Raw genomic sequence first — 26337 nt, 5'->3', positions numbered from 1 at the left:
TTTATCATCATCTCTGCACTGGTGGGGCTTTGTAATTTTTCACCTCTGCCATGTACTTGGCCCATGCATCACCTTTACTTGTTAATACCTCATTCTCCGTCTTCTTCTTGGCTGCTATTCCTGTCTTCAGGGCTAGTTTGTTCCCACCTCTGCGCTTGCCCATGAAGCTGAGCGTGGGGCCTGGGCTGCCCTTCCTCTTCAGATCCCCAGGATCCGTGGTGGCGGCGGTGGCCAGCTGGTTGGGTCGCTGTGGGCCTGGGGGCGGCTCCTCCTGCCACTGCCGCTGCTCCTCCTCCATCTTTCACTTGAACAGCTCCAGGAAGCTGCTGCTGTTGGTGAACGAGTTCACACCATCTGACACTGGGCTCAAACCTCTGCCCGACACTTCATCCTCCCCGCTCTCGGGCGACGTCCTGGGCCCCAACTCAGCCCATTGGCTCTCGCTGCCACCGCCGCCTGCGGGGCCTGGTGCCTCCCGGCCTGGAGGCTCCACCCGTCTCCCTCGGGCAGCCATTTTGTCACCAGGTGCCATGCAAAGGACTCTGGGGAGGCCACTCTGGCCCTGCGCTTGGAGCCCAACTTGCCTCGTCCTGGGCAATGCATCTGATTACTATGTGTCTTGGCATTTTCCTTCCTGGATTTATATTGCCTGGGATCCTGCGCTTCCTTGACTTGCACTGTTTTCTTTCCCATGTTATGGAAGTTTTCAGCCATTATCTCTTCAAATATTTTCTTAGGCCCCTTCTCTCTCCCTTCTTCTGGGATCCCAATAATGCGAATGTTGGTGCATTTAATGTTGTCCCAGAGGTCTCTTAGATTGTCTTCATTTCTTTTCTTTTTTTTAAAGAAAAGTATTTATTTATTTGGCTGTGCTGGGTCTTAGCTGCTGCATGCGGGATCTTCGTTGCTGTGTGCGAGATCTTTTTAGTTGCTGCAAGCGGGATCTAGTTCCCTTACCAGGAATCGAACCCAGGCCCTCTGCACTGGGAGTGTGGAGTCAACCACTGGACCACGAGGGAAGTCACTGTCTTCATTTCTTTTCATTCTTTTTTCTTTATTCTGTTCTGCAGCAGTGATTTCCACCATTCTGTCTTCCAGTTTACTTATCCATTCTTCTGCCTCATTTATTCTGCTGTTGATTCCTTCTAGTGTATTTTTCATTTCAGTTATTGTATTATTCATCTCTGTTTGTTTGTTCACTAGATCTTCTAGCTCTTTTTTAAACATTTCTTGTATCTTGTTGGTTGGTGCCTCCATTCTTTTTCCAAGATCTTGGATCATCTTTACTATCATTACTCTGAATTCTTTTTCGGGTAGATTGTAGCTGTTCCTCTGGGGTTTTATCTTTTTCCTTCACATGAGACATATTCCTCTGCCATCTCATTTTGTCTAACTTTCTGTGATTGAGGTTTCTGTTCCGCAGTCTGCAGGGTTATAGTTCTTGCTTCTGCTGTCTGCCCCCTGGTGGATAAGGCTGGTCTAAGAGGCTTGTGCAGGCTTTCTGATGGGAGGGACTGGTTCCTGCCCACTGGTGGGTGAAACTGGGTCTTGTCTCTCAGGTGGGCAGGGCTGTTTCAAGGGGTATGTTTAGTGGGCACCTGTGGGCTCAGGAAGACTTTAGGCAGCCTGTCTGCTGATGGGTGGGGCTGTGTTCCTCCCCTGTTGGTTGGTTGGCCTGAGGCATCCCAGTAGGCTGTTGGGTGGGGCTAGGTCTTAGTGAGAAAATGGCCACCTCCAGGAGGGCTCACGCCAATGAGTGCTTCCCAGAACTACTGCCACCAGTGCCTTTGTGCCCGCAGTGAGCCATAACTGCCCCCCACCTCTGCAGGAGACCATCCAATACCAGCAGGTAGATCTAGCCTAGGCTCCTATGAGGTCCCTGCTTTTTCCCCTGGGTCCTGGTGCCCACAAGATCTTGTGTGCACCCTCCAAGAGTGGAGTTGCTGTTTTCCCCAGTCATGTGGAATTCCTGCGATTAAACCCCTCTGGCCTTCACAGCTAGATGCTCCTGGGAGCTCCTCCTCCCAGTGCCAGACCCCCAGGCTGGAGAGCCTGATGTGAGGCTCAGAACTTCACTCCTTTGGGAGAACCTCTGCAATATAATTATTTTCCAGTTTGTGGATCGCCCACCCAGGGGGTGTGAGATTTGATTTTATCGCAATTATGCCCCTCTTACTGTCTTGTTGTGGCTTCTTCTTTGTCTTTTGATGTAGGATATCTTTTTTGGTAGGTTCCAGTGGTTTTATGTCAATGGTTGTTCAGCAGTTAGTTGTGATTTTGGTGTTTTCATGAGAGGAGGTGTGCTCACATCCTTCTCTGACACCATTATTTTTATTTTTATTTTTTTAATGTCTTATTGGAGTATAATTGCTTTACAGTGTTGTGTTAGTTTCTGCTGTATAACAAAGTGAATCAGCTATATGCATATGCATATCCCCATATCCCCTCCCACTTGTATCTCCCTCCACCCTCCTTATCCCACCACCCTAGGTGGTTGCAAATCACTGAGTTGATCTCCCTGTGCTATGCGGCTGCTTCCCACTAGCTATCTATTTTACATTTGGTAGTGTATATATGTCAGTGCTACTCTTTCACTTCATCCCAGCTTACCCTTCCCCCTCCCTGTGTACTCAAGACCATTCTCTGTCTGTGTCTTTATTCCTGTCTTGACCCTAGGTTCATCAGAACCATTTTTTAAATAATTCCATATATATGTGTTAGCATACGGTATTTGTTTTTCTCTTTCTGACTTACTTCACTCTGTATGACAGACTCTAGGTCCATCCACCTCACTACAGATAACTCAGTGTCGTTTCTTTTTATGGCTGAGTAATATGCCATTGTACGTATGTGCCCCATCTTCTTTATCCTTTCATCTGTTGATGGACACTTATGTTGCTTCCATGTCCTGGCTATTGTAAATAGTGCTGCAATGAACATTGGTACATGACTCTTTTTGTTATTTATTTATTTATTTATCCATCTATCTATCTTTATTGGAGTATAATTGCTTTACAATGGTTTGTTAGTTTCTGCTTTATAACAAAGTGAATCAGTTATACATATATCCCCATATCTCTTCCCTCTTGCGTCTCCCTCCCTCCCACCCTCCCTATCCCACCCCTCTAGGTGGTCACAAAGCACTGAGCTGATCTCCCTGTGCTATGCGGCTGCTTCCCACTAGCTATCTATTTTACATTTGGTAGTGTATATATGTCCATGCCACTCTCTCACTTTGTCCCAGCTTACCCTTCCCCCTCCCCATGTCCTCAAGTCCATTCTCTAGTAGATCTGTGTCTTTATTCCTGTCTTCCTGTCTTGCCCCTAGGTTCTTCACGACCATTTTTTTTTTTTTTTTTAGATTCCATATGTATGTGTTAGCCTACGGTATTTGTTTTTCTCTTTCTGACTTACTTCACTCTGTATGACAGACTCTAAGTCCATCCACCTCACTGCAAATAACTCAATTTCATTTCTTTTTATGGCTGAGCAATATTCCATTGTATATATGTGCCACATCTTCTTTATCCATTCATCTGTTGATGGACACTTAGATTGCTTCCATGTCCTGGCTATTGTAAATAGAGCTGCAATGAACATTGTGGTACATGACTCTTTTTGAATTATGGTTTTCTCAGGGTATATGCCCAGGAGTGAGATTGCTGGGTCATATGGTAGTTCTATTTTTAGTTTTTTAAGGAACTTCCATACTGTTCTCCATAGTGGCTGTACCAATTTACATTCCCACCAACAGTGCAAGAGGGTTCCCTTTTCTCCACACCCTCTCCAGCATTTATTGTTTGTAGATTTTTTGGTGATGGCCATTCTGACCAGTGACACCATTATTTTTAATAGATTTTGTGCCTAACAATTTAAAGACCTCTGGCCACACGTACTTGGAGAACAAGAGTTTCCTGAATCTTGGTCTTTTGCTTATTCTCTTATTTCTTTGTTTCTCCCCAGGGGAAGCCTTTAAGTAGTCAGAATAAACCAGGTGAAGGCATCTGGGGGTCTGGGGGTATCAGTGTCAATCAGCACCTTTTCCTGCTCTTCTCTTGGTGTTAGTGTTGGTGGTAATTTTAGGCTGACTAGTAAACTTCAGGCTTATATTTTTTTTAATGAAAAAATTGGTTGTGGAAACATAGAAGTATATAACAAACACTAATAAACCACCTCCCCCAACTCCTGGCTTAAAAAAGATATATATTTTTTAAACCGAGACATAGGAACCATCTTTTTCTGCCTTCACCGCCCAGGATTTTGTTACTAAAATGGGATTCTTGTTCCCAAGGAGTTTATGTGAGAATTAAATGAGGGCATATAAACAAAGCATGGCACATGGCAGGTTCTCAAAAATTGTAGCTATTAGTGTGAACACTTCCATAATTATTGCTATTCTGACTAGCCCCCAATAGAGCCTGGTTACAGAAGCTGGGAAAGGTCAGAGCTGTGGGAAGGTAAGGGGTAACTTAGCATTTGGTGATGGGGCGGGAGAGGCAGTTTCAGAATGAAGCCCTTGGGGTTTCTGATGCTGACGTCTTGGAGCCCTTGTTTCGCTCGTCTGTGGAGGGGAGGCAGGCAGCCGTGTGGTCTGCATCGTGAACCCCGCCATGGAAGGACTCACGACCTTCAGTGAGTCAGAGAGGCTCTGGTTCCTGCATGCGGCAGCAGGCTGGCTTCTCCCCAAATGAAAGTGGACCCAGACATGTGCTGTGCCTCAGGAAAGTCTGGAAAGCACGTAGGCTGTTCTCTCAGAATGTTTCGTTTGTCACAGGAGATGCTTGTTCAGTTCTTGAATCAAGATGTAAGAAGCTCTTGAGCAATATCAGTAACATATTAATGGGCCCTGCCTCTCGTCATATTCTTTTTGGGAAGAGCAACAGTGAAGCTCTCAAGGCCCCACCAAATCCACTCTTTTTAAAAGATGTCTTCCTGAGACCCCCAGGCCACACCCATCTCTGTGATATCTGAAAGTCAGTCAGTTTATTGCTGCTTTTTAAATTTTTCCCCTAGATTATTCTGTGTCCTGGTTTGGGTTTTAGTTCTCAGGATTGGGAGCTTCTGAAAGGCTGTTTGACCTTCTCTTGTTTTTATCTGAGCTGAACCCCTCCTGTGGGAGAGAGGGCCTTCTGAGCATTCTTTCCAATATTCGATCCCAGGAGTAGTTTTTGTCTTTTTACAGAAATCATCCTGTCCTACGAGCTTTATTGTGAAAGGCTACTTCAGATCTTTTTGGAACTAGGTAGGATTTAAGTCATAAGGAGAGACATTCACGTACTGTTTTCTTCTAAGGTTGATAGACATTATTTCATCAAATCCAAGATTTCATCCATCGTAAGAAGCACAACTATTTTATGTACCACTAAGAAAGAACCCTGCCAACTAAACCATGTCATTTGAAAAACATCCTGATTTCAGAGATGTGAAAAAAAATGTGTGTTTTAAAATTGACAAGCTGTGATGTATTGATACAAAACTGTGTTGGCTGGAATGAGTCAGGAGTCAGAGTTCAGGCGAGCAGATATTTATTCCGCCAGGGCTTTCACATCATGTCTGACGCCCATCACTGAACTTCTCGTCTCTCTACCTGCTTTGCTGCCCGACTCCCTCCGAGGTGCCGGTTGCTGCAGCATTAAGTCCAGTTATCTCAGCCAGAGATCTGAGCATCAGACGGGGCTCATTCCCTCCTTTCCCTGCCGTACCTAGTCTCCCGCTAGTTGATTCTGCCTCTTGAATATCTGTCCTGCCTGTTCCCAGTGCCTCAGCCTCACAACCATTGCCCTGGTGCAGGTTTCCACCGTCTCTCACCTGGATGTCCTGGGAGTCTCCCAGCTGGTCCCTCTGCACTCACTTGATTCTCTGCACGGCAGCCCATCGGGTTGTGTCCCTGCCTGGCACGTGCCCTTCTGTGCTCTTCACTGTCCTGGGCTGACATCCGCGCCCTCCTCCCCTCACACACTCCAGGCCAGTCGCCTGAACGTATTTCAGTCCCGGCCGTTGACGCCCCAGGGTCTCTCTCACCTCCTAGCCCTGTCTGAAGGCTCCGTCACTCCCATCCGCACAGGCACACAGAGTCCACACACAGACTCCGTCCCTCTGCTTCACCTGGCCAGCAACTCAGATGTGCTCTCATTTCCTTCAGCAGCCATGTCACCCCACGGTTTCCCTACAGGGGCACCAACCCCGTTGTGGGGTAGCACTCGTCATCACTGCCTGATTCCGTGTCTGCGTCCCTCCTGGGACATCCTCTTCTGCTCACCTTTGCACCCACACGGTGCCTGCAGTACAGTCAGCACCGTTGGGTTGGAAGAATACTTGGTTCATCTTCATTTTGCATCTGAGATGCAGAGGATAATTAATTTGCCTGGACTCGAGATGGAAGCCCAGGTCCACAGAACACGTGATTTTTCCATCCAGCTGTGGATGCACAGAGCTTGAAAGGCAAAACCTCGCCCACAGGCTCCCGCGTGAGCTCAGCTCCCTGCATCAGCCTCATTCGGTTTTATCATCTCTCAGACCTGCTGCATCTGCAGGTGGCAGTGAATTAGTTACTCCATCTGAAAAGCTGAAAGTCTGAAAGTCTGTAATGGCTTAGTCCTTTTTCTCCTTTCTCTCCCTGGTTGTGAGTGAGTGAGATAAGGTACTGAATAGACGGCAGTGTGCACAGAGGTGAGGGTGACCCCGTCACTTTGCTAATAATGTGTGCTTGGGCTTCCCTGGTGGCGCAGTGGTTGAGAATCTGCCTGCTAATGCAGGGCACACGGGTTCGAGCCCCGGTCTGGGAAGATCCCACATGCCGCGGAGCAACTAAGCCCGTGAGCCACAATTGCTGAGCCTGCGCGTCTGGAGCCTGTGCTCCACAACAAGAGAGGCCGCGATAATGAGAGAGGCCCGCGCACCGCGATGAAGAGTGGCCCCCACTTGCCGCAACTAGAGAAAGCCCTCGCACAGAAACGAAGATCCAACACAGCCATAAATAAATAAATAAAATAAATAAATAAATAAATAAATAAATAAAATAAATTTATTAAAAAAAAAAAAAAAATGTGTGCTTAGCATTGTGCCCCGATTTTGATGATTTTTTTAAAATTTATTTTTATTTATTTATTTGTTTATTTATGGCTGTGTTCGGTCTTCGTTTCTGTGCGTGGGCTTTCTCTAGTTGCGGCAAGCGGGGGCCACTCTTCATCGCGGTGCGCGGGCCTCTCACTATCGCGGCCTCTCTTGTTGCGGAGCACAGGCTCCAGACGCGCAGGCTCAGTAGTTGTGGCTCACGGGCCCAGTTGCTCCACGGCATGTGGGATCTTCCCAGACCAGGGCTCGAACCCGCGTCCCCTGCATTGGCAGGCAGATTCTCAACCACTGCGCCACCAGGGAAGCCCCCGATTTTGATTTTTTTCAGGCAGTTTACGGTCCTGAAGTCACAGCCCGGTGACACAGAGCAGGGTTTCCCTCACCATGTGGAAGTGGAGCCCCAGGGCAGAGCAGCTCAAGTTTCTAGAGACTTCCTGGCCCTGGCTCCAGCTCCAGGTTGATCATCTCTGGTGGGTGTGTGGGAAGTTCCTTTTATGGTTGAAATGGAGACTTTGTTGGTGGGAAGGAGCCAGCCAGTGGTGGCTGCTTGGGTTTCCAGGAGGATCCGCTGCTAGTCTCTGGGGAGCTTTCCCAGGAGGGTTGAGCAGAGAGGCTGCTTGTTCGTTCTCAAGCCCACATGAAGCACCTTCTGTGTACAGGGCCCAGAGGAAGTCAAGGAGGGAGACGGAAGATGGAAAGACATAGGGCTTCGGGGTTGGATAGGCTCAGCTGCATTCTCCTTCTGGCCCTGGTCAGCCGTGTGCCTTTGGGTCACTGGCGCACGAGCTCTCTCTGCTTCTGTCCCTCTGTAAAATAAAGGTGACAGTAACTTCATGGACCAGTTAGAGTGTCTTTCGTTGCAAAGCAAATCTGTTATTACCTCACATGAGAAAACCTCCCCAGGTAGGGCGAGTCACCTTCAGCTGAGGCTCCTGGCGGCTGGTTAGTTCAGTGGCTCCGTGGAGCCCCTGGGTGGTAGTCTCCATGCATTTCTTGTCCCAGCTGCCCGGTTCTCCTTTTGGTGCCCAAATGACTGCATTGCAGACGAAACCCAGAGGCACAACAGTAGTCTCTTCCTTGTGCCTCTTTTTAAGAGAGAGAAAGAGCCTCCCAGGAACCCCCAGCAGACTTCTCCTCAAGTCTCAATGGCCAGAATTGCCACGGATGGCCCATCCTACCCAATCCCTGATAAGAACAGCAGAGTTACCAGGAAGGGCCAAGACTCATCTGTGGGTCTGGGCTACCCCTTCCACGCCCTTGTACCAGGCTCCCAAACCTGAACAAAATCGGGGGAGGCAGCTAGTGGTTCCTCACACTCAGGGGGTGCCAGAGCCCTCCAGGCCCCCGGTTCTCAGTGCGGTGCCTGCAGAAACAAAACGGACATGGTGGAAGTGGTCGCCCCTCCCCTGCCCGCTCTGGGAGCGAACAGACTCTAACGGGGCAAGGACCGTCCCCTGGGGGGGTAAGCAGGCAGTGGAAGAAGCAGAGGCACACGCTTCAGGGTTTGAGGAGGAGGTTACCGAAATTAAACTCTAGTCATGGCCTTGGTGGGGGGTCTTGCCAGGTCTCGAGACTGGAGGAGGCTGGCTATCAAAAGAGAAGCAGACTTTGCTGCTTAATGAAGTGTCAGAAGAGCAAAGCCAAGTTTACAAGCAACGTGTGTGGACCTAATCTCCACAGCCTTTCTAATTTTTCCACTATACAGCTGGTCTGCGAACACACACTTCTCCTTTAGCGTTAGCCAATAAATCAAAACCCTTTAGGAGAAATACCGAAATTGCTAAAGCCTTAATCGTCAGTACATAGCTACATTTCTGTGGGTTAGTAATTCTTGCTTAATACTTTGGCAATATCAGGCCAGCCACCATCTTTGGGCTGTTTATAATGTCCCAGTCTCTGTTCCTGGAGAGATGGTGGAACAAACCCCCTGCAATCTTGCACGGTTTCTTCAGAGTGCCTTTGCACCCTAGCCTCTTGCCGTCAGTTTTTAGAGCAGTGTAGTGGAAAGATCACTGGTCTGAGAGTCAGAAGATGTGTGCCATGGGGTTCAGGCCAGTCTGTAACCTCTGAGGGCCGCAGTCTCCCTTTCTGAGCACAGACAGTGGCTTACATCCGAGTGATAGGACCACGTCCCCTCCAGGCCTGTGCAAACGTTGCGAGTCAGTCATGGCTTTCTCACTCCTCGCTGCCTCCTGGCCTAGACCCAGTCTTAGAATCCTTTCCCAGTAGCTAGGCAGCGATCACTGATGGATCCATCAGAGGTGGTATTCAAGATGAAACTGGTTTTCTACCTCAGAACTAGTCGTCCCCTGGGGCCCTTGTAGTTTCAATTTCTCCACAGAAGACAGGCTAAGAGCTGATTGCCCCTACTCTGTCATGACGCACATTACTTTTTTAAAAATTTTTATTTATTTATTTATTTATGGCTGTGTTGGGTCTTCGTTTCTGTGCGAGGACTTTCTCTAGTTGCGGCAAGTGGGGGCCACTCTTCATCGCGGTGCGCGGGCCTCTCACTATCGCGGCCTCTCTTGTTGCGTAGCACAGTCTCCAGACACGCAGGCTTAGTAATTGTGGCTCACAGGCCTAGTTGCTCTGCGGCATGTGGGATCTTCCCAGACCAGGGCTCGAACCCGTGTCCCCTGCATTGGCAGGCAGACTCCCAACCACTGTGCCACCAGGAAAGCCCAGCACATTACTTTTTGAAGAGCCTTATCAGAACTCCATTTGAAGCCCTATTCCTCTAGGATTGTTATGATCAAGGGCTATTACACAGGAGGGTCGTGGCAACAGTGACCACCTCGGTCTTGCTCACTGAGAATCTCCAGCATTTAGCCCAGAACATAATAGGACCCAGTTATCTGTGGAGTGAAATGAATGAGTTTGGGATGGGGGTCTGCTCTGAAAGCATGCCCTCCCCTTGTCTCTATGGGAGGGGTCCTGGGGGCTGCATTATGCGTTGGGAAAGAAAACTGCTTCCCTCCTTTTGGATACTGTTAGAGTTTTAAAAGTCTTCTCTGGGATTCTTCTCTCTGGTTTGCATTAGGCTTTCCAAGCCTTAGAAGTAAAGAGAATGGAAATGAAAGCTTCAGACTGGGAAGGAGGCAGCTTCATTAGGGCTGGGCCTGGGGAGCTTTCAGGTACCTTAGGAGAGGAGCCTCTGTTCCCGCTGGCTTCCCTGGCCCACAGCCTGGCCCACAGCCTGGCCCACAGCCTGGCCCCTGGCAGCCGTGCCGGGCGTGGAGCCACGCTTCCTACTGCATCCCCGCCTGTTGCCTCTGGCAGCTCCTGCCTGCTCTCCTCCCCCAGGAACTCCTGGCCTGTATCCGGGTAGCTGTTTTCTTAGCTGCTTGGAGGGTCTGCTCCCCGGCTGAAGGCTCCCCTGAAAACCGTGGCCATATCTTTGGCCAGCCTGGAGAGGGAACTTGATTTGGCCTCCCTGCCAATAGTGGAAGGAAAGAAACATTTTCAGACGGGTACAGTGTGGGTCACTACAGGTAAGCCTCGTAGCCAACCCTTACTTTACAGATGTGCAGACTGAGGCTCGGAGATGAGAGGCAGTGACCCAGTGAGGAGGAGATGAAGCTGGGACCCACCTGCACGTTGACTGCAGGTGTCTGTGTTGAACAGAACTGCGGGCCCATGGGAGGCGCGTGATCTCGTGGGAGAACGGGGTGGGGGGGGGGCAGCAGCTCCGCTGGGTGAGGGAGGGGCGCTCTTCTCCCCCATTCAGTGTGTACTCCCCTGCCCTCGCCTCCAGATGTGTTCTTTTGGGTCCAACCCTTTGACATTGACTGTACTACACTTCTGTCTCGGCCGCCTCCTGTTCTAGTATCAAATTGCCATCTGCAACCCTGAGCGGTCCTTAAAAATATGTGGGAAGAGGCTGAAGAACATCTAGCTGCTTATTTTCTTGTGGGAAATCTTCTACCCCATTTCTCCCGTCTATGGCATTGACCCTTGGCTGGACTGGGGAGCGAGTTTTATTCCAACCCTGCCCTTTATGGGATTTATGTGGTAAGTTATTCATTTATCCACCGACTGGGTGGGTAGCATAATTTTAATTAAAATTTTTGGAGTAATTGATATGTTCCTATGATGTAAATGTCTAAAGGTCACAACTGAGAAGGTGAAATGCCTCTGACCCCTGATCTGCTGGCCATCTAGCTCCCCACCCAAGAGGCAACTACTGTTAATAGTTTCTTGTGTCTCTTTCTAAAGACCTTCTGTCCTTGTCGTTCAGTGGTTCTTAATAGGACCCAGGAGAGATGGAGCAAATCAGGATGAGCTGGGGAAGAATTTTCTAAGGGCAGCCCTCAGGAGATGGGGTCAGGGAGGAGAGGCAGGCACAGATATGCTGAAAAGGATTCCCAGAGAACTCGGATATGGTCCTTCCTGCTATCCCCAGCTACTGGTCTAGCCAGACAGGCAAGATACTGACATGTAGAAATGGACGTACTAGAGATAAAGGTCAAATTCCTGGTGCAGCCATTGGGTGCCCTCACCCAGAGGAGGGAGACAGCAGAGGTGAGTCTGCCGTGGCTGGCGGGGCCTTGGAAGGACCAGCCTGGGCCTCTCAGCTGTGTGACTTTGGTTACTGTCTTCCATCTCTCTGGGCCTCCTTGTTCTTCATCTGTGAAACCCCTAGTCTAGGGTTTTAAACTTTTTTGTTCCTTAAACCCCTTTAGTAATCTGAAGAAACCCACAGAGCTCTTTAAATGCATACAGTAAAATATACAGGATTATAAAGTAAACAAATTACATTGAAATGCAGCTAGTTTCCCCACTTGGTGGGTCAAGGGGAGTTCCATCACACAGGGATTCCCACTCCAGGAGGGCCAGGGCCAGGGTCCGGCTCCCGTGAACTGTTCTGGGTCCTGGCACTGGAGGACCAGTGGAGATGGGGCAGGATTCCCTCCGGAGGTTGCTTTGTGAAGACTCCATTGTGAACAATCCGCTGTTCCTGATAACTAGCTTCCCCTCTGTCTACACCAGGCCTCCTCTCCCAATTGAAGGTGAGCTGGTTTGTCCAGCATTCGGTTTCCAAAAGGTGGCAGCGGTGTCCTGGGAAATAGAATCCCAGTGACCTGGGGGCGGAAGTGCCTGCCGTGGGTGCCACCCGCCTGCTGTCTGGGCCCAGGAGAGCAGCTCTCAGCCAGCCTGCAGGAGGGCTTGCCCAGCTGTACTCTCCTCCCCAGTCCTCCACATCTTAGCCTGGGAGGTGGGCCCTGTCTTTGGCCAGGCTTCTACGCCCTGCTCTGTGGTGGAGCTGCCCCGCAGGGCTATTCTGAGGGCAGGGAAGCCTCATGGGTGATTGGCTGACCCCACAAGCATCTCAGGACCCTCCTCAACTCAGATGCAGAAGGAAGTTATGTTCCTGCAATTGACCTTTTTCCCCTTCTTCTTTCTGGTGTTTCAGGTCGGGGCTGTGGAGGGAGGTGGGCATTTTAAGCAATGGAGTCTTGGGTGGTCTAGGCTGAGGTTTTTCTTTCCAAATAATTTAACATTGGTTAAGGCAACATAAAGCATTTTAGTGGACCCATTTAAGGCACGAAGCAGTGCAATGATTTCCAATCCACCAGAGTCGCTTCAGATGCCTCAAGGCGGCCTTCAGTCGTTCCTCCGCAGTTAGTTCTGGGCTTGTGGGCAGGATTTGCTGCTTCTGATGTGTGTTCACATGCGGATGAGCCAGTATCTGAGCTGTAATGGAGGGAGTCGATGTTCAAGAATTGGCTAGAATAGGAGATTGTGTACAACAGAAGGAGAGGGTCAGCAAGGCCTGGTTCGGATGCACGTTCTGGCTGATGGATACGCCGGCCCTCATCTTCAGGTCCGCGCCTCTAGGACCCAAACACAATCTCGCAGGAAGATTCACATCTACAAGTCATTCTTTAAACCACGCTGCTGATCCTCCATTTCCTCCGTCTTCCGGATGTTTTCTCTGTTACGCACAGATGCACACCTACTCACACACTGACACATTCATTCAGGCAGATACACAAAGAGGAAAAAGCCCCACATGTTTTATTTATTCATGTATTCCAAAAATGTACACTGAGCCCTTGCCATGCACAGCCCCTGTTTCCATAGAGTTTATGGTCTAGAGGGAGGAGACGGGCAGTGAACAAAGAAACGAATGAGCTAGAAAAGTGTCGTGTGGAAGTACGCTCTCCAGAGAATATGAATGTCACATCCACATCCTAGGATGTGGCAGTGTGACAGGGTGTCGCCCTGCGCAGGATGAGCGTGGAACACCGGCCTCCCCAGGAGGCGACTAGTGTCAGCGAGATGTGAGGGCCCTGGGGGACATTGTGCCAAGGCCTTGGGGCGGTTGTGCCCCTGGTGTGTTTAAGACACAGAGAGGAAGCTGGAAGGCGGGGTCAGCTGGGGGCAGGGGCCAGATCCCGAGGCTGGGGGAGGGATTGAGATGAGATGTATCCATTGGACGTTTCTAAGGGCGTGAGTGATGCGAAAAACTACCTGTGACCCAGTTGCTTGCCCATCATTCCCGTCAAGTGCACACACTGGGGCTTTATTTGGGGGGCCTCAGTAGAGGGACACAGGAAGGTGGCTGGAGCCAGCTAGCACTTGTTGGGCATTTGTCTGCTCGGCAAGCGCTGACTGCTCGCTGCATGGCAGCTCGTGTAAAGCCTCGTGTAAAGCCTACAGCAGCCCCACGAAGAGACCCATTACCATCGGTGTGTCCACGGAAGACGAGGGGCAGGGCTGGAGTAATTCCCTCACCGCCACCTAGCCGGAGGGGCAGAGCTGGGGTTGGAGCCCAGCCAGGCAGACCGCAAGCCCTGCTCTGTGTGTCTTCCTGGAAATGGAGCCCTGGGCGGCTTTTGTTGTTGTTGTTGTCAATTTATCTTTATGAGTTATTTAATGTGTGTGAAACATTGTTATAATTTGCATTTCTTGGACCACTACTGAGATCGAACAGTCTTTCCTGTCTTTACTTTTTTTTTATTGTGATAAAATATAAAATTTGCCATTTTAACCATTTTTAGGTGTACAGTTCAGTGGCATTAAGTACATTCACACTGTCATGCAGCCATCACCACTATCCATTTCTAGAACTTTTTCATCGCCCTAAACAAAAACTCTGTAGCCGTCAAGCAAGAACCCCACATACTCTCTCCCTCAGCTCCTGGTAACCTCAAATCTACTTTCTGTGGCTCTAAATTTGCCTAGTCTAGATATTTCATATGAGTAAAATCATCCAATATTTGTCCTTTTGTGCCTGGCTTCTTTCACTCAACATAATGTCTTCAAGGTTCGTTTGTGTTGTAGCGCGTGTCAGCTTTATTCCATTCTGTGGTTGAATAACGTCCCATCGTGTGTACGGACCACGTTGGCCTATCTGTTCATCTGTTTCTGGATACGGGTTGTTTCCACCCCGGGCAGCTTTTTACATGGAGACAGGACCTTTCCAGCTACTTGCCTCTGTTCTGGGGACACTTGCTGAAGCCTGGAGAACCTGCGTCTGCCTGCGGGGCGGGGTGACCACCACTGTTGGGGATGGTGATGAGCTTTCAAGGTAACTAACCTTGGATTGTTTAGAAAGCACAGGATGAACACTGTAATTGTTCTCGTGCTGACGCTAACTCTAATTTGGTTTTCTTCCTGTCCCCTCCATAGACTCACAGCATGGAACAAGACCTCCAGAGAGGGCACTTCATCGTTTGCTTCTAAGCAACAAATCATCTTCCGTAGATGGAAATTTACCTTGTTCTTGAAGTTCCCCAGAGGAGCCACCTGGGAGCCCCAAGTCTCTGCTGGGTGACCTGGGCAGGCCACGCCTAACTGGCCTCAGTTTCCCCATCTGTAAAATGATGTAAAATCCCTTCTAAGAGATTACATGTCCTTCCTGGATAGACAGGTTAAAAAGTACCTTCTAAATTCAAGTCCAAGTTTTTCCTTGCTGTTCGTGCTTCAAGCCTGTTCCCCTCTCCTCTGTGAAAAGCACGGGTGAGCATTCCCCCCAGAGTAATCCTGTATTTATCGCCCGCACCTGTGATGTCTGTGGTCCCGCGGCCTCTGGTTAAATGACAGTGTGGAGTCCCCGGTGTGAGCAGGTGGACCGCAGCTGCCATGCCCGCTGGGTTTCTTTCTTGCTTCTGTTTGACAGGAGCCTCCCCCCGCCCCCCGGTGTCCAGCCTTTCTCCGGAGGCCTGGCAGCTCTCAGGTGGCCTTGGGAGACTCTGGTTTCTGCCTCTCCGGATGAACTGCCCCCTCTCATCACCAGAAAATAAACGATGCTGGTTGTCACCTGTTTGCTCCTCAGCCGCCAGCTGTGCGAGAGGCGAAAATTCATGCTGCATCAATCTCCCCTGAGGCACGAGGCACGAGGCCACTCACGGGTGTCTTTCTTTTTCAGAACAATAAATCTGAAGAATCCAGTGCTGCAGCAGGTGCTGGAGAGGAAGAATGAGGTCCTGTGTGTCCTGACACAGAAGATAGTGACAACGCAGAAGTGTGTGATATCCGAGCACGTCCAGATCGAGGAGAAGTGCGGTGGCATGGTGGGGATGCAGACCAAGACGGTGCAGGTGTGCACCCAGCGGGTGGAGGTGCCGGGTCAGAGGCCACGGCGGCCTCCGTCAGGGGCCTCTTTGGGTGGGGTCTTCATTCGTCAGGATTCTTTCTGTAGTGAGTTAACAGAAATCCAACCCAAATTGGTTTAAACAAGAAAGAATTTATTGGCTCATGTAACTGAAACATTTGGGGTGATCTAGCTTCAGTCACCTCTGGATCCAGGACTCAAGAGAAGGTTGTGAGCTGCCTTCCCTGGGGTAGATCCCCTCTCATATAAGCTTGTGGGGAGGCTTCTCCTGGCTTTCTTCCCACCTCCTCCCCAGTGGAAAGAGTGCTTCAGGGCTAGCACTCACTGGACCACCCCGGTCCGTGCTCATTCCTGAAGTAAACCCAAGGCCGGCGTGATAGGACACTTGGATGGGCCATGCAGGGTTGGATCAGGTGCTTTCCCAAAAGAAAATGGGTCAAATGAGCATTGGCTAGGTTGACGCACAGATGACCCCTAGAGCCCCTCAGAGCCAAGGGTCTCAAAATGATTCCTTTGGTTTAGCTGCCTTAAATCCCTAATGGATTGAGTTAGGGAAGGTAAAGATCTGTACATATGTCTTTATATACATAAACAGATGCTTCTGGATTAAGTTACAGACAGTCTTACCAAGCTGATCCCTGAGCTTCAGTGGAACCGAACTGGAACAGGAGGCTGCAACCCCAGACTGTCTCCCCTCCAGCTTGCCATGGTGCCTGATATTCTTTTCTTAGAGATTTACTTCTTGGGGTGACTTTCAAATTATACTGGAGGACCCAGAAAAGTTGTATTTAGGAGGTGGAGATACAGGTCCTGGGCTGGACTCTCCCTGGGGTGGGCAGGCTTTACAGAGTGATGAGGCCTGATGGGAGATGGCTTCAGCTGGCCCTGCTGATATTTCTATCCACGGTGACCCCCACCAGAGGCCTGGAGCCTGCCTGGGAATCAGGAGACCAGCTGACATCACACTGTGACCAGGGTCAAGTTGCTAAAGATGTCTCTGATCTCCAGCATTTGGGCAACGAATAGCTTCTCATCTTCCTCCCCAGGCCATGGTGGGCAAGGGTCATATTTGTGACAGGGTTTGAAGGAGAGAGCTTTGGTGCCTGACTCGGCATTTCCTGCCCACCCTTCTCTCATCCTTGTGCCTCTCCCCTGGTTTTATCTGACTGCACAGTGTGCCATCCACGAGGTCCAGGAGGACGTGCTCGGGGGGTCTTGCTCTCAGCTAGCTTCTCCTAGTCAGGCTGTCTAACCACTGAGGATTTTCTGAGGATTTCAAAGTTGTTTCCATAATCCTCCATGAGGGAAATGGGAAGTTATCTTGTTTATTGTCTTCTTTATTCAGCACCATAGACCTAACTTCATTGTATCCCAAACTCTGGGATCTCGCCTTTGTGCCACCAGGTTGGCCATTGACTTTGGAATACGTGTAGGACACATCATGAGGCCGACAAGGATTAAATCCTGACCCCTGCCGGCTGGTCCCTTTTTCTGCTCCGTTCCATGGGCATTTTCCTGGCACTCTTTGCGCACAGGCACCAGGCTGGCCACGTGGGGGCAGGAGAAGCCTGGGGGAGCCTGAGCGCACAGGTGGAGCATGCGCCCTCGCCCACAGGTGTCAGCGACGGAGGATGGGAACATCATCAAGGACAGCAGTGTGGTGCTGGAAATCCCGGCTCCCACCACCATCGCCTATGGCGTCGTCGAGCTGTACGTGAGAGCAGACGGCCGGTTCGGTGAGTGCGCCTCAGCTCCGAGCTCTCTGGAGGCGGTTGAGCCATCGCGGAGGGACACCCCATCCTCCCCTGAGGCACACGCTTGTAGAGGATCCCCCGCTGCTCTGGGGATTGAGAAGAAAGAGATATCGGAAGAGTTTGGGGATGTCCCATGACAAGTGAGACGGAGGGCCGCGGTGGGAGGGTGTTGGTGAGGAATGCCCAGAGGTCGGTGTGGGGCGTGCTTCACCGGCAGGGCGCAGGGCGAAGAACGTGGGCTCTGCAGTCGGACGGACTGGTATCGGCCCCAGTGCCACGGCGTCCTGTGAGGTCTCAGGCAGCTTGCCGAAGCCGGCTGGGCCTCAGCTTCCCGTGTCTGGGAGGGGAAGGACATTCCCTCACAGGGCTGCGGTGAGGGGCAGGTTAGATGAGGTGTGTGAAGTCCCTGGCACGGCGGTGGCTTATTAAGTACTCACGTTAGCTATTAATAATACTGTCATCACCGTGATCATCTTACCTCCCGGTCCCCTGTAGGGAGCCCAAAAAGCTGCACTTGACCTTGCTGTCTGATCACCAGCGTGTTCAAAGCCGGGAGGTCACTGCATCACTTGAAGAAAATAGGGTTTTATAGTTGGGGTGGCTTGTCTTAGATACTCACGGCTCTTCCCTCACACTCTTCCCAGGAAAAGCTTGTGTCAAACCCAAGAAAACTGTCTGACTGCTTTTTGGGGACATGAATTAATATATGTAACATCATAAATAATTAACTTTTTTAGGTATGGTCACATTGTTGTGGTTATGTTTATGAAAAGCGTCATCTTAGTTTTTAGAGATTTACGGTGAACTCTTCACAGGTGAAATGGAAATATGTCTGTGGCTTGCTTCAAGCACGATGGCGGAGAGTGAGGTGTGTGTGGGGTGGGTAGAGGTGGGGGGGGTCATCACAGCTGGTCGATGCGTGTGCGGAGGCCCCCTGTACTACTCTCTCCATCCCCGTGCACTTTCAGTTCTCCATGATGAGAACACTGTGAAGGGGTGCCGTGACGGGCCATACGTGTCTGGGGCTGCCTCCTGCTCCTCCCCCAGTTGTCTTCTGTCAGCTGGCGGGGACCAGGCCAGGGATGCGGGTGTCTTCCGGGAGTCCCTTCTGCTCACTCGGCCACGCGAGGTACCACCGCTCAGCTACAACCGTGGGCGCTCGGAATGCTGACTGTCCTGTGGGACAGTGGACAAGCCCGCGGGTGCGCAAGGGACGTGAAGGGGAATCACCGACCCTCCCTCTTTCGTTTTGCATGTAGAGCAGGCTGTGTTTCAGGGAGGTGACAAAAACTGAAGGTGCCAGTTGTAGGAAGTTGGTCTGGCGATGGGGCCAGGGACGCATGGGATACCGGGAATACCAAGAATCGTGACCAGCATCCTTTAGGTCCAAGGTTCCAAATTTGTGTCATCCTGGGCATGATGATTCTTTCTCTTTGAAAGACTATCCATCCACTGAACAAACTGCCTATTAGATGATTAAGTTGTCCCTCCAGCTTTTGTCATCAGCGTGTGATAAGCTGTGTGACCACGTGGGCTGGTGTGACTCCAGCCCAGGCTGCTGAGGCCTTGGTTCTCCTGTCCAGATGGATTGGTGGTGGAGGTGTTGCTTTTGTCAGGCTCTTTGGAAGCTTGGCCTGCACCGAGGATGCCCATGAGTGCTCTGAGGACCCTTGGGTGGCTGGGGGCCAGGCTGGGGCTGCCATTCCAGGCTTTGGGGCCCCCGGGAGCCCCTCCCTGTTTCTCCGAGGAGGTGGAGGTGCTCTGCCCTGCATGCAGCTCTGTTGGGGCACCTGTTGCTCCCACAGGGGGCATCTCTTTTCTCAGATGGGGTTGGAAAGACAAAGCTTGCCTGGCGAGGCTCTCCTGTTTGCATTTCAATTTCAAGCCTTTTATCTTGGCTTGCTTCTGCTGTCTTGAAAATAAACTCCTCTTTGTGCTGCTGAGCACAGGTGCCCTGGGGAGTTCTCAGGGTTGCCCTGGCTCACTTCCCACACCCTGGCCTAGGAAGCCCTCTCCTTTGCCCTCTCCTGCTGCAGCCTGCCCTGCCTGTGCAGCTTGGTGGTCAGGCCCTCGTTCGTGTGACACGCTGCCTGATTCTTAAGCCAGTTCTGCTGCTTTTTCCCATCTCTGTTTTCGGTTGCTCTTCCTGCAGAATGTTCTGATCCGGCTTCATAAACAGCCCTGCAGGGGCTGGAAGGGCCCTTAAGAGGCTGCTCGATCTCTCCTCCCACCTTCTGGGTGGGAGTACAGTTGACGAGGATCCTGTCTGTCTTCTGAAGCTTCGAGAGGAGGCCACTCCCTCCGTGTCCCTTGGGGGAGGCATCTGTGAGCCCGTCCTTGGCGAGGGGTTCTCCCAGCCACGATCCCTCCCTTTGCCAACAGACCCCCCCCCCCTTATGGCCAATCAGAAACATCATGTTATTGTCTTGAATTTTAGCCTTTGCTTTGTAGAATGAGGCATTTACCAGTGTCCTTTCAGCACGAACTTCTGATTGGGCACCTGTGGACGTGAACCTGTGCTTCCCACCCTCCCGGGTCTGTGCACTTCTCTGCAGGTCCAGCGGCCGACACCAGCACCCGCCGACCTCGTTCCCATCACAGACTCTTAATTGGCTCCTCTGCTTTGAATGGTTCCCATCCTAGCAGTGTAGCTGATGTGATTATTTAACAATACATATTTGGTCACTTCACTCACCTGCTCAGACACCCTTCCGAGGCTCCCTTTGTCCCGAGATGAAGTCTGCCCTGCCAGGCACGTCGTGTCCAGCCTTGCTTCTCATCACCAGCGCCTCCCAACGTAGTGATCCAGCCGGGCTTAACCCACCGTCTGGGAACCCTCCACTCTCGCTTATCGGGAGCCTCTGGAGTGTGCTTCCCGCCTCTTGGCCCAGCGAGTTCCTACCAGGCTTTAGGGGGCTACTTAGACGCTGCTTCGTCCAAGAATCCTTTTCTGCTGCTTTCTCCACACCTGCCACTCTGGAGTCAGTGACCTGTCCACCTCTTCCACTCGTATCATACTTATTGTCAAGGCCTAGGTTGTGGTCCTTCTGAATCTCTGGCTCCTTGCAGTGCCTGATGCTGCAAAGAGTGAAGGAGTTGGCAGTGCCTTCAGGGAGGCTGTGCATCTGTGTAGAGGAAGAGTGGTGCTGGGGTCTTGGGCTCCCAAAATATGGTTGGGGACCCCACAGGGCTCTTGGCAGGATGTGAGGCTGTGTTAATGGTCATGGTCCTTGTCCTTGGGGAGCCTTCCCTGGGGGTCAGTGCACGCTTATCCACCTCTGTGCCTGGTGCATAGGGTGGAGCAAGCCAGGGGCCTTCTGGATGACTAGGAGTGGGGGTGGGTCGTCGGGTGAGTAAATGAAAGCTTGTTTTCTTTGTCTTTAGACAGCCGTCCTGTCTTTATGGATGTCATTCGTGTCCACAGCAGGTGAAAATACGTGCTAATACCCATGCCTTTCACATGTCATGCAAGTACTAGGCTCAGCCACATTCTCATTCCATAGCCTGTACACAAATTATTAAATAGAAGCATAAAGTGAACCCTCCTTCTTTTTAAAAAATTTTTATTGAAGTATGGTTGATTTACAATGTTGTGTTAGTTTCTGGTGTACAGCAAAGTGATTCAGTTATACATATATCTACTCTTTTAGATTCTTTTCCCATACAGGTCATTACAGAGTACTGAGTAGAGTTCCCTGTGCTATATACAGTAGGTCCTTATTAGCTGTCTATTTTATATATAGTAGTGTGTATATGTCAATGCCTATCTCCCAATTTATCCCTCCCCCATTCCCCCGTTAACCATAAGATTGTTTTCTACATCTGTAACTCTGTTTCAGTTTTGTAAATAAGTTCATTTGTACCATCTTTCTAGATTCCACATATAAGCAATATCATACAATATTTGTTCTTCTCTGACTTACTTCACTCAGTATGACAATCTCTAGGTCCATCCATGTTGCTGCAAATGGTATTGTTTCATTATTTTTTATGGCTGAGTTATATTGCATTGTATATATGTACCACATCTTCTTTATCCATTCCTCTGTTGATGAGCATTTAGGTTGCTTCCACATCTTGGCTATTGTAAATAGTGCTGCAGTGAACATTGGAGTGCATGTATCCTTTTGATTTATGGTTTTCTCTGGGTGTATGCCCAGAAGTGGGATTGCTGGATCATATGGTAGTTCTATTTTTAGTTTTCTAAGGAACCTCCATACTGTTCTCCATAGTGGCTGCACCAATTTACATTCCCACCAACTGTGCAAGAGGGTTCCCTTTTCTCCATACCCTCTCCAGCATTTATTGTTTGTAGATTTTTTGATGATGGCCATTCTGACCAGTGTGAGGTGATGCCTCATTGTAGTTTTGATTTGCATTTCTCTAATAATTAGCAATATTGAGCATCTTTTCATGTGTTTTTTGGCCATCTGTCTGTCTTCTTTGGAGAAATGTCTATTTAATTCTTCTGCCTATTTTTTTGATCGGATTGTTTGTTTTGTTGTTGAGTTGTATGAGCTGTTTGTGTATTTTGGAGATTAATCCCTTGTTGGTCGCTTCGTTTGCAAATATGTTCTCCCATCCTGGCGTTGTCTTTTCCTTTTGTTTATGGTTTCCTTTGCTGTGCAAAAGCTTTTGAGTTTAATTAGGTGCCATTTGTTTTTGTTTTTTTTTTTTATTTTCATTACTGTAGGAGGTGGGTCAGGAGGAGAACCCTCATTCTTGAGTTCACACAGTTTTTACTTAGCAAGGACACACTGTTGCATTTTTACCTACAACTTAGTTACCTTAGTTGGGCCCTCAAATATGGAAGTATTTAAGGGGCATTTCTTTTTATAATTTTTAAAAACTTTTTATTATGGAAAATTACACACGTGTTCGGAAGTACAGATAGTAATATAATGAACCCCATGTACCTACCATTCAGCTTCAATAACTAGGGCAATTCATGTTTCATCTATAACTTTCCCGCCTCTCTCCACCCCTACTCAATTGTTTTGAAGCAAATTGTAGGCATTATATTATTTTGTCTATAAATATTGAAATATCTCTAAAAGATAAGGCTTTAAAAAAAAGACTAGTCTCTTCATACAGATTCATATAGAATATATTCTTTATGGATTTTCCTCTCAACATGTTTGTAAGGTTTGTTCATATAATTGCAGAAAATAGTTTATTAATGAAGAATAACGGACTCTCCAAGAGCCATGTAACCACTTGTGCACCTAAATATATTGTCAATAATTCTGTATCAGTTCAGTCAAACCAGATTTATCAATCAAATTCCAATTTTCTCAGTTAAATATGGTGGGTTGTTTGTTGGAGTTGGTTTGTTCCAGTCAGGCTAAGGAAATACTTCTGATGTTTGAAAGGTTGCTTCCTGCCTGTTCAAAGAACCTTATGTTAAGAACAACCATTTCTCCTGTATTTGTAGGAAGTGCCTGAGTTTTGGTCAAATAGCATAATGTGTAGGAAGCGGGTGTATAAGGAAGAGGGTGGACATGTCCCCCCCTGCCCTGCTTGATTTAGGTGAAGCCAGGTCTGGGATGTGCCAATAAGGCTGACCCTAATGCCCAGCTTGTCCTTTTCCCCCCCGTTACAGAATTCTGCCTCCTGCAAGGGAAGCACGGGGGCTTCGAGCAGGAGAGGAGAAGTGACTCTGCCTTGCTGGACCTCCTGCCCTTACAAGAGTTTGCGTTCTGGGACATGCCAGATGCTGGGCAAGGGCTGCCTGCCTCGGATGGGCCACTGAGTGTTTTAAAACAAGGTATTGCCAGCAGGCTGGGGCATGGGGTGAGCTGCTGGGTAGTTGAGTGCTGTACCCCAGGAGGTGATGCGCCCTTCAGAAGCGGTGACTCCTTAGTGACTTCATGGAGAACATTTGAGAACAGACAGGACGGTGCCTGAATCAGTTCTAGTTCACTCATCAGGACTCAGCTTGGTCAGATCTTAGGAAACCTCAGGTCTTGGATGGCCTGTTTTAAGGAAGGGGTAGGAGGCTGAGGAGGGGAAGAGTTAGGGGCCTAACATTTTCTTTCATTTGAACCACAGGAGTCTTGCTGACTACCAAGAAGAGCTAGTCAGCAGCAAGGAGAGAGAACCCAAGTTTTGCATTTGTTTCATTTATTCCAGGCTTCATTGCCAAGACAGGCAACGCTTTGTTGGCGTCGCAAAATGCTCTCTTGGAGGCCCTTATCCACATGGCATGAAGCCATGTGATGCCAAGGCATCCAGCGAGGAGGAGGGGAGTACCTGTGACTTGCCTGCAGCAATTCCTTTCGCTCCCCACAGCATTTTGTGTTTTTTTAAAAAGTTTTTTGTAGGGGGTAGGGCAGGAATTAGTAGGAGTGCAGTATATAGTAGAAGAGGAGATGGGCAAGGAAAAAGAGAAACGAATAATTAAGAGCTTAGTAAAAAAGAGCTAGGAGCAGCTCAGAATATCTCTGGCTTGGAGGGTAAGAGGAGAGACTCATCAGTGGGGCTTCAGAGTCCCAAACCAGAAGATAGATGCTTTTGTAGCAAAAATATCAGTGTTGACAGAATTGGCAGTGAAGGCCCAATCTTAAGGCTTTCCCATCTAGTGCAGGGCTGCAGGCACCCTCACGGTAATTGGGTGTGATTTTCAGCTGCCACTTAAGCGACGTCAATGTCACGGGTTAGAATCACATCAGCAGTGGTGCTACAGCCTTGAACTGCACTACAGGGAAGTGACGAGACAGGCTGAGCTTTCTTATCATTTCCTTACCCACCGGTCCACCCTGTAAGTTGGTCATTCTAGTCAGCCTGGCATGGGTTGGGGAGGCTGGGTAGTTTAGGCAGGAGTAGGGTGGGCGCCTGCCTCTGTGCCCTTGGACCCTAGACCAGCCAGGACAGCCCTTCTCTCCAGGCTGAGGCTGGCGAGGAACTAATTGTGCTTATAGAGCAGTTTTTGAGTGTAACTGTTGTCTGGAATCTGACATCAGCGGAGGGTGCATTTATGTATTGGTCTGCATCCCTGTATATGAAAGCTTCGGTTTATCAAATCTTGTTTTTAAATTCCCACTGGGCTTAAATTACTAGAAACTTTTGACTATCTTAAAATGAAAACGGAAGATTTTAAGGGGAGAGGCTCAAGCATCCTGAAGAGGACGTTAGTAATCCAGCTGGGATTCTAACCCATTCTCCAGGACGGGTGAAGAAGAATGGAGAAAGTGGAATATCTGTGTTTGCCCAATGAAAATTGTGCCAGCCCCTTGAAAAGCATGCATTTAACATTAAAGGATACAAAATCTGTAGTGTATTAGAAAGATATGAAAAAGAATGTATTTTGGAATTTGCATGATGACTCTGAAGCTCTGTAAAAGTCCTGATGTTTAGTATTCAGCCTTGATAATTTAATCATTCTAAATGACTTTTCCAGAAAATAATTGATTAGACTTAATGTTTAGTGAGTCAGCAGGAAAATACAGTCTGAAACGAAACTTGGCTTCCCTCTTTTCTGTCTGTTTTTTTGTCTCTTTCTGTCTCCCCTCCCTCTCTTCCCTTCCCTCCTTCTTTCTTCCTTCAGTAGTTTGGTTAGTGAAAAACATGCAGGGTGGTATTTAACGCGTCCTTTATTTCTGAGTTCCAAGACTGACTGTGCAGCTGGAAGTGTTTATGAAAGAACAGAGGACAATTAGCTATAAAAAGCAAGAGTTACTGGTCCTCGTTCTGAGATAAGTCACGAGACTGGGTATGTTCTGCTGCTTTCACAGCCACTCTGTTCTTGGAGAGGAATTTCCATCCCTTTGTGGAGCTGCCAGAGCAGCAACAGAGAGCTCTGAACGACGTCCTCCAGGCGGTCCTGTTTGATGAAGAATTACTCTTGGTTCTGGAGCAAGTGGTAAGACCGGAGACATCTCAAGGTAGTGTCTCCGCATGGTTTTCTGGAGATATGGACGGGCTAGATCTCTTGGTATAAGGCTTTGAGCTGGGATAAAATGGTGTTTAAAATTTCCCCACCTCCTTTTAACCCTAAAGCTTCTTTTTTTTCTTACTCTCAGGTCCTTAGTTTTCTAACTGCAGAAAGGTAGTCGATGTGATGAATAGAAGGGTGTATTAGTTTCCTCGGGCCGCTGTGACAAATGACCACAAACTCCAATTTACTCTCTTACAATTCTGGAGGCCACAAGTCTAAAGTCAAGGTGTCATTAGGCCCATGCTTCCCCACAGGCTCTAGGAGAGAATCCTTTTTTGCCTCCTCCAGCTTCTGGTGGCTCCTGGCATTCCTTGGCTTGTGGCCACATTGCTCAAATCTCTACTCTGTCTTCACATGGCCATCTCCTTTCCTGTCTCTTAAAGGACACCCACCATTAGATTCAGGGCCCACCCCAATCTAGGATGATCTCGAGATCCCTACCTAAATTACATCTGCAAGGAAGCCAAATAAGGTCTCATTCTGAAGCTCCAGGTGGACCTATATTTGGGGGACCACTCTCCATCTCACTACAAGGGTTGTGTGTCATGGGGCAGAGGCCTGTGTTGTGCCCAGCTTGGCCCGTGGCTTCACTAGATCTGTCTCTTTTCTCTTCCCCGCCCCCCATCTCTCCCCACAGTGTGAGGACATAGTCAGCAGCCTGTCACCCTCATTGGCGGTGCTGGGGAAGCTGAAGCCTTCACAGCAGCGGGACCTCGTGGCCTTCCTGCGGCTAGTGGGATACAGTGTGCAGGGCGAGTGTCCAGGCCCGGAGGATGTGGTCCACAACCAGAAACTCCTTTCTACGGCCTACTTCTTGGTCAGTGCGCTAGCAGGTATGGAAAAAAAAAGGGGAAGAAATGCTGTTGCCTTGAAATTACTTTGCTTACTTTGTGGACGATTTGGTACATAAGGTTCCCTCCCTTTCAAGCAGTGCAGGGATGATAGGCAGTGGAAGACTGAGGAAGTTGACAGGATTGCCGTGAAGTCACGGACTTGAGTATGAAGGAGGC

At 49.3% G+C, this 26337-nt stretch overlaps 1 protein-coding gene and 1 pseudogene across 8 annotated transcripts in view; one reads left to right on the top strand and one right to left on the bottom strand.

The window, feature by feature from the left end:
* GSDME (gasdermin E) overlaps positions 1 to 26337 on the top strand; it is a 96587-nt gene that overhangs the window by 41254 nt on the left and 28996 nt on the right. For 5 of the 7 annotated variants that reach the window (XM_082471961.1, XM_082471960.1, XM_082471959.1 and 2 more), the window contains 5 exons: positions 15452 to 15644; positions 17253 to 17373; positions 22994 to 23158; positions 25125 to 25252; positions 25965 to 26160. In XM_082471961.1, coding sequence (XP_082328087.1) covers positions 15452 to 15644; positions 17253 to 17373; positions 22994 to 23158; positions 25125 to 25252; positions 25965 to 26160 — 803 coding nt within the window. The remainder of the gene's footprint in view (positions 1 to 15451; positions 15645 to 17252; positions 17374 to 22993; positions 23159 to 25124; positions 25253 to 25964; positions 26161 to 26337) is intronic. The other 2 variants (XM_082471962.1, XM_082471963.1) reach the window with 2 other exon arrangements.
* Positions 4 to 6702, bottom strand: LOC309666453 (telomerase RNA component interacting RNase pseudogene; annotated as a pseudogene). The gene has a single exon. The product of its transcript is annotated as a telomerase RNA component interacting RNase pseudogene (transcript).

Source organism: Balaenoptera physalus (assembly GCF_965194825.1).
Source record: "Balaenoptera physalus genome assembly, chromosome: 8".
Taxonomy (NCBI): Eukaryota; Metazoa; Chordata; class Mammalia; order Artiodactyla; family Balaenopteridae; genus Balaenoptera; species Balaenoptera physalus.
Note: the sequence above shows the minus strand (reverse complement) of the source record. Positions and strands in the feature narration are given on the sequence as shown.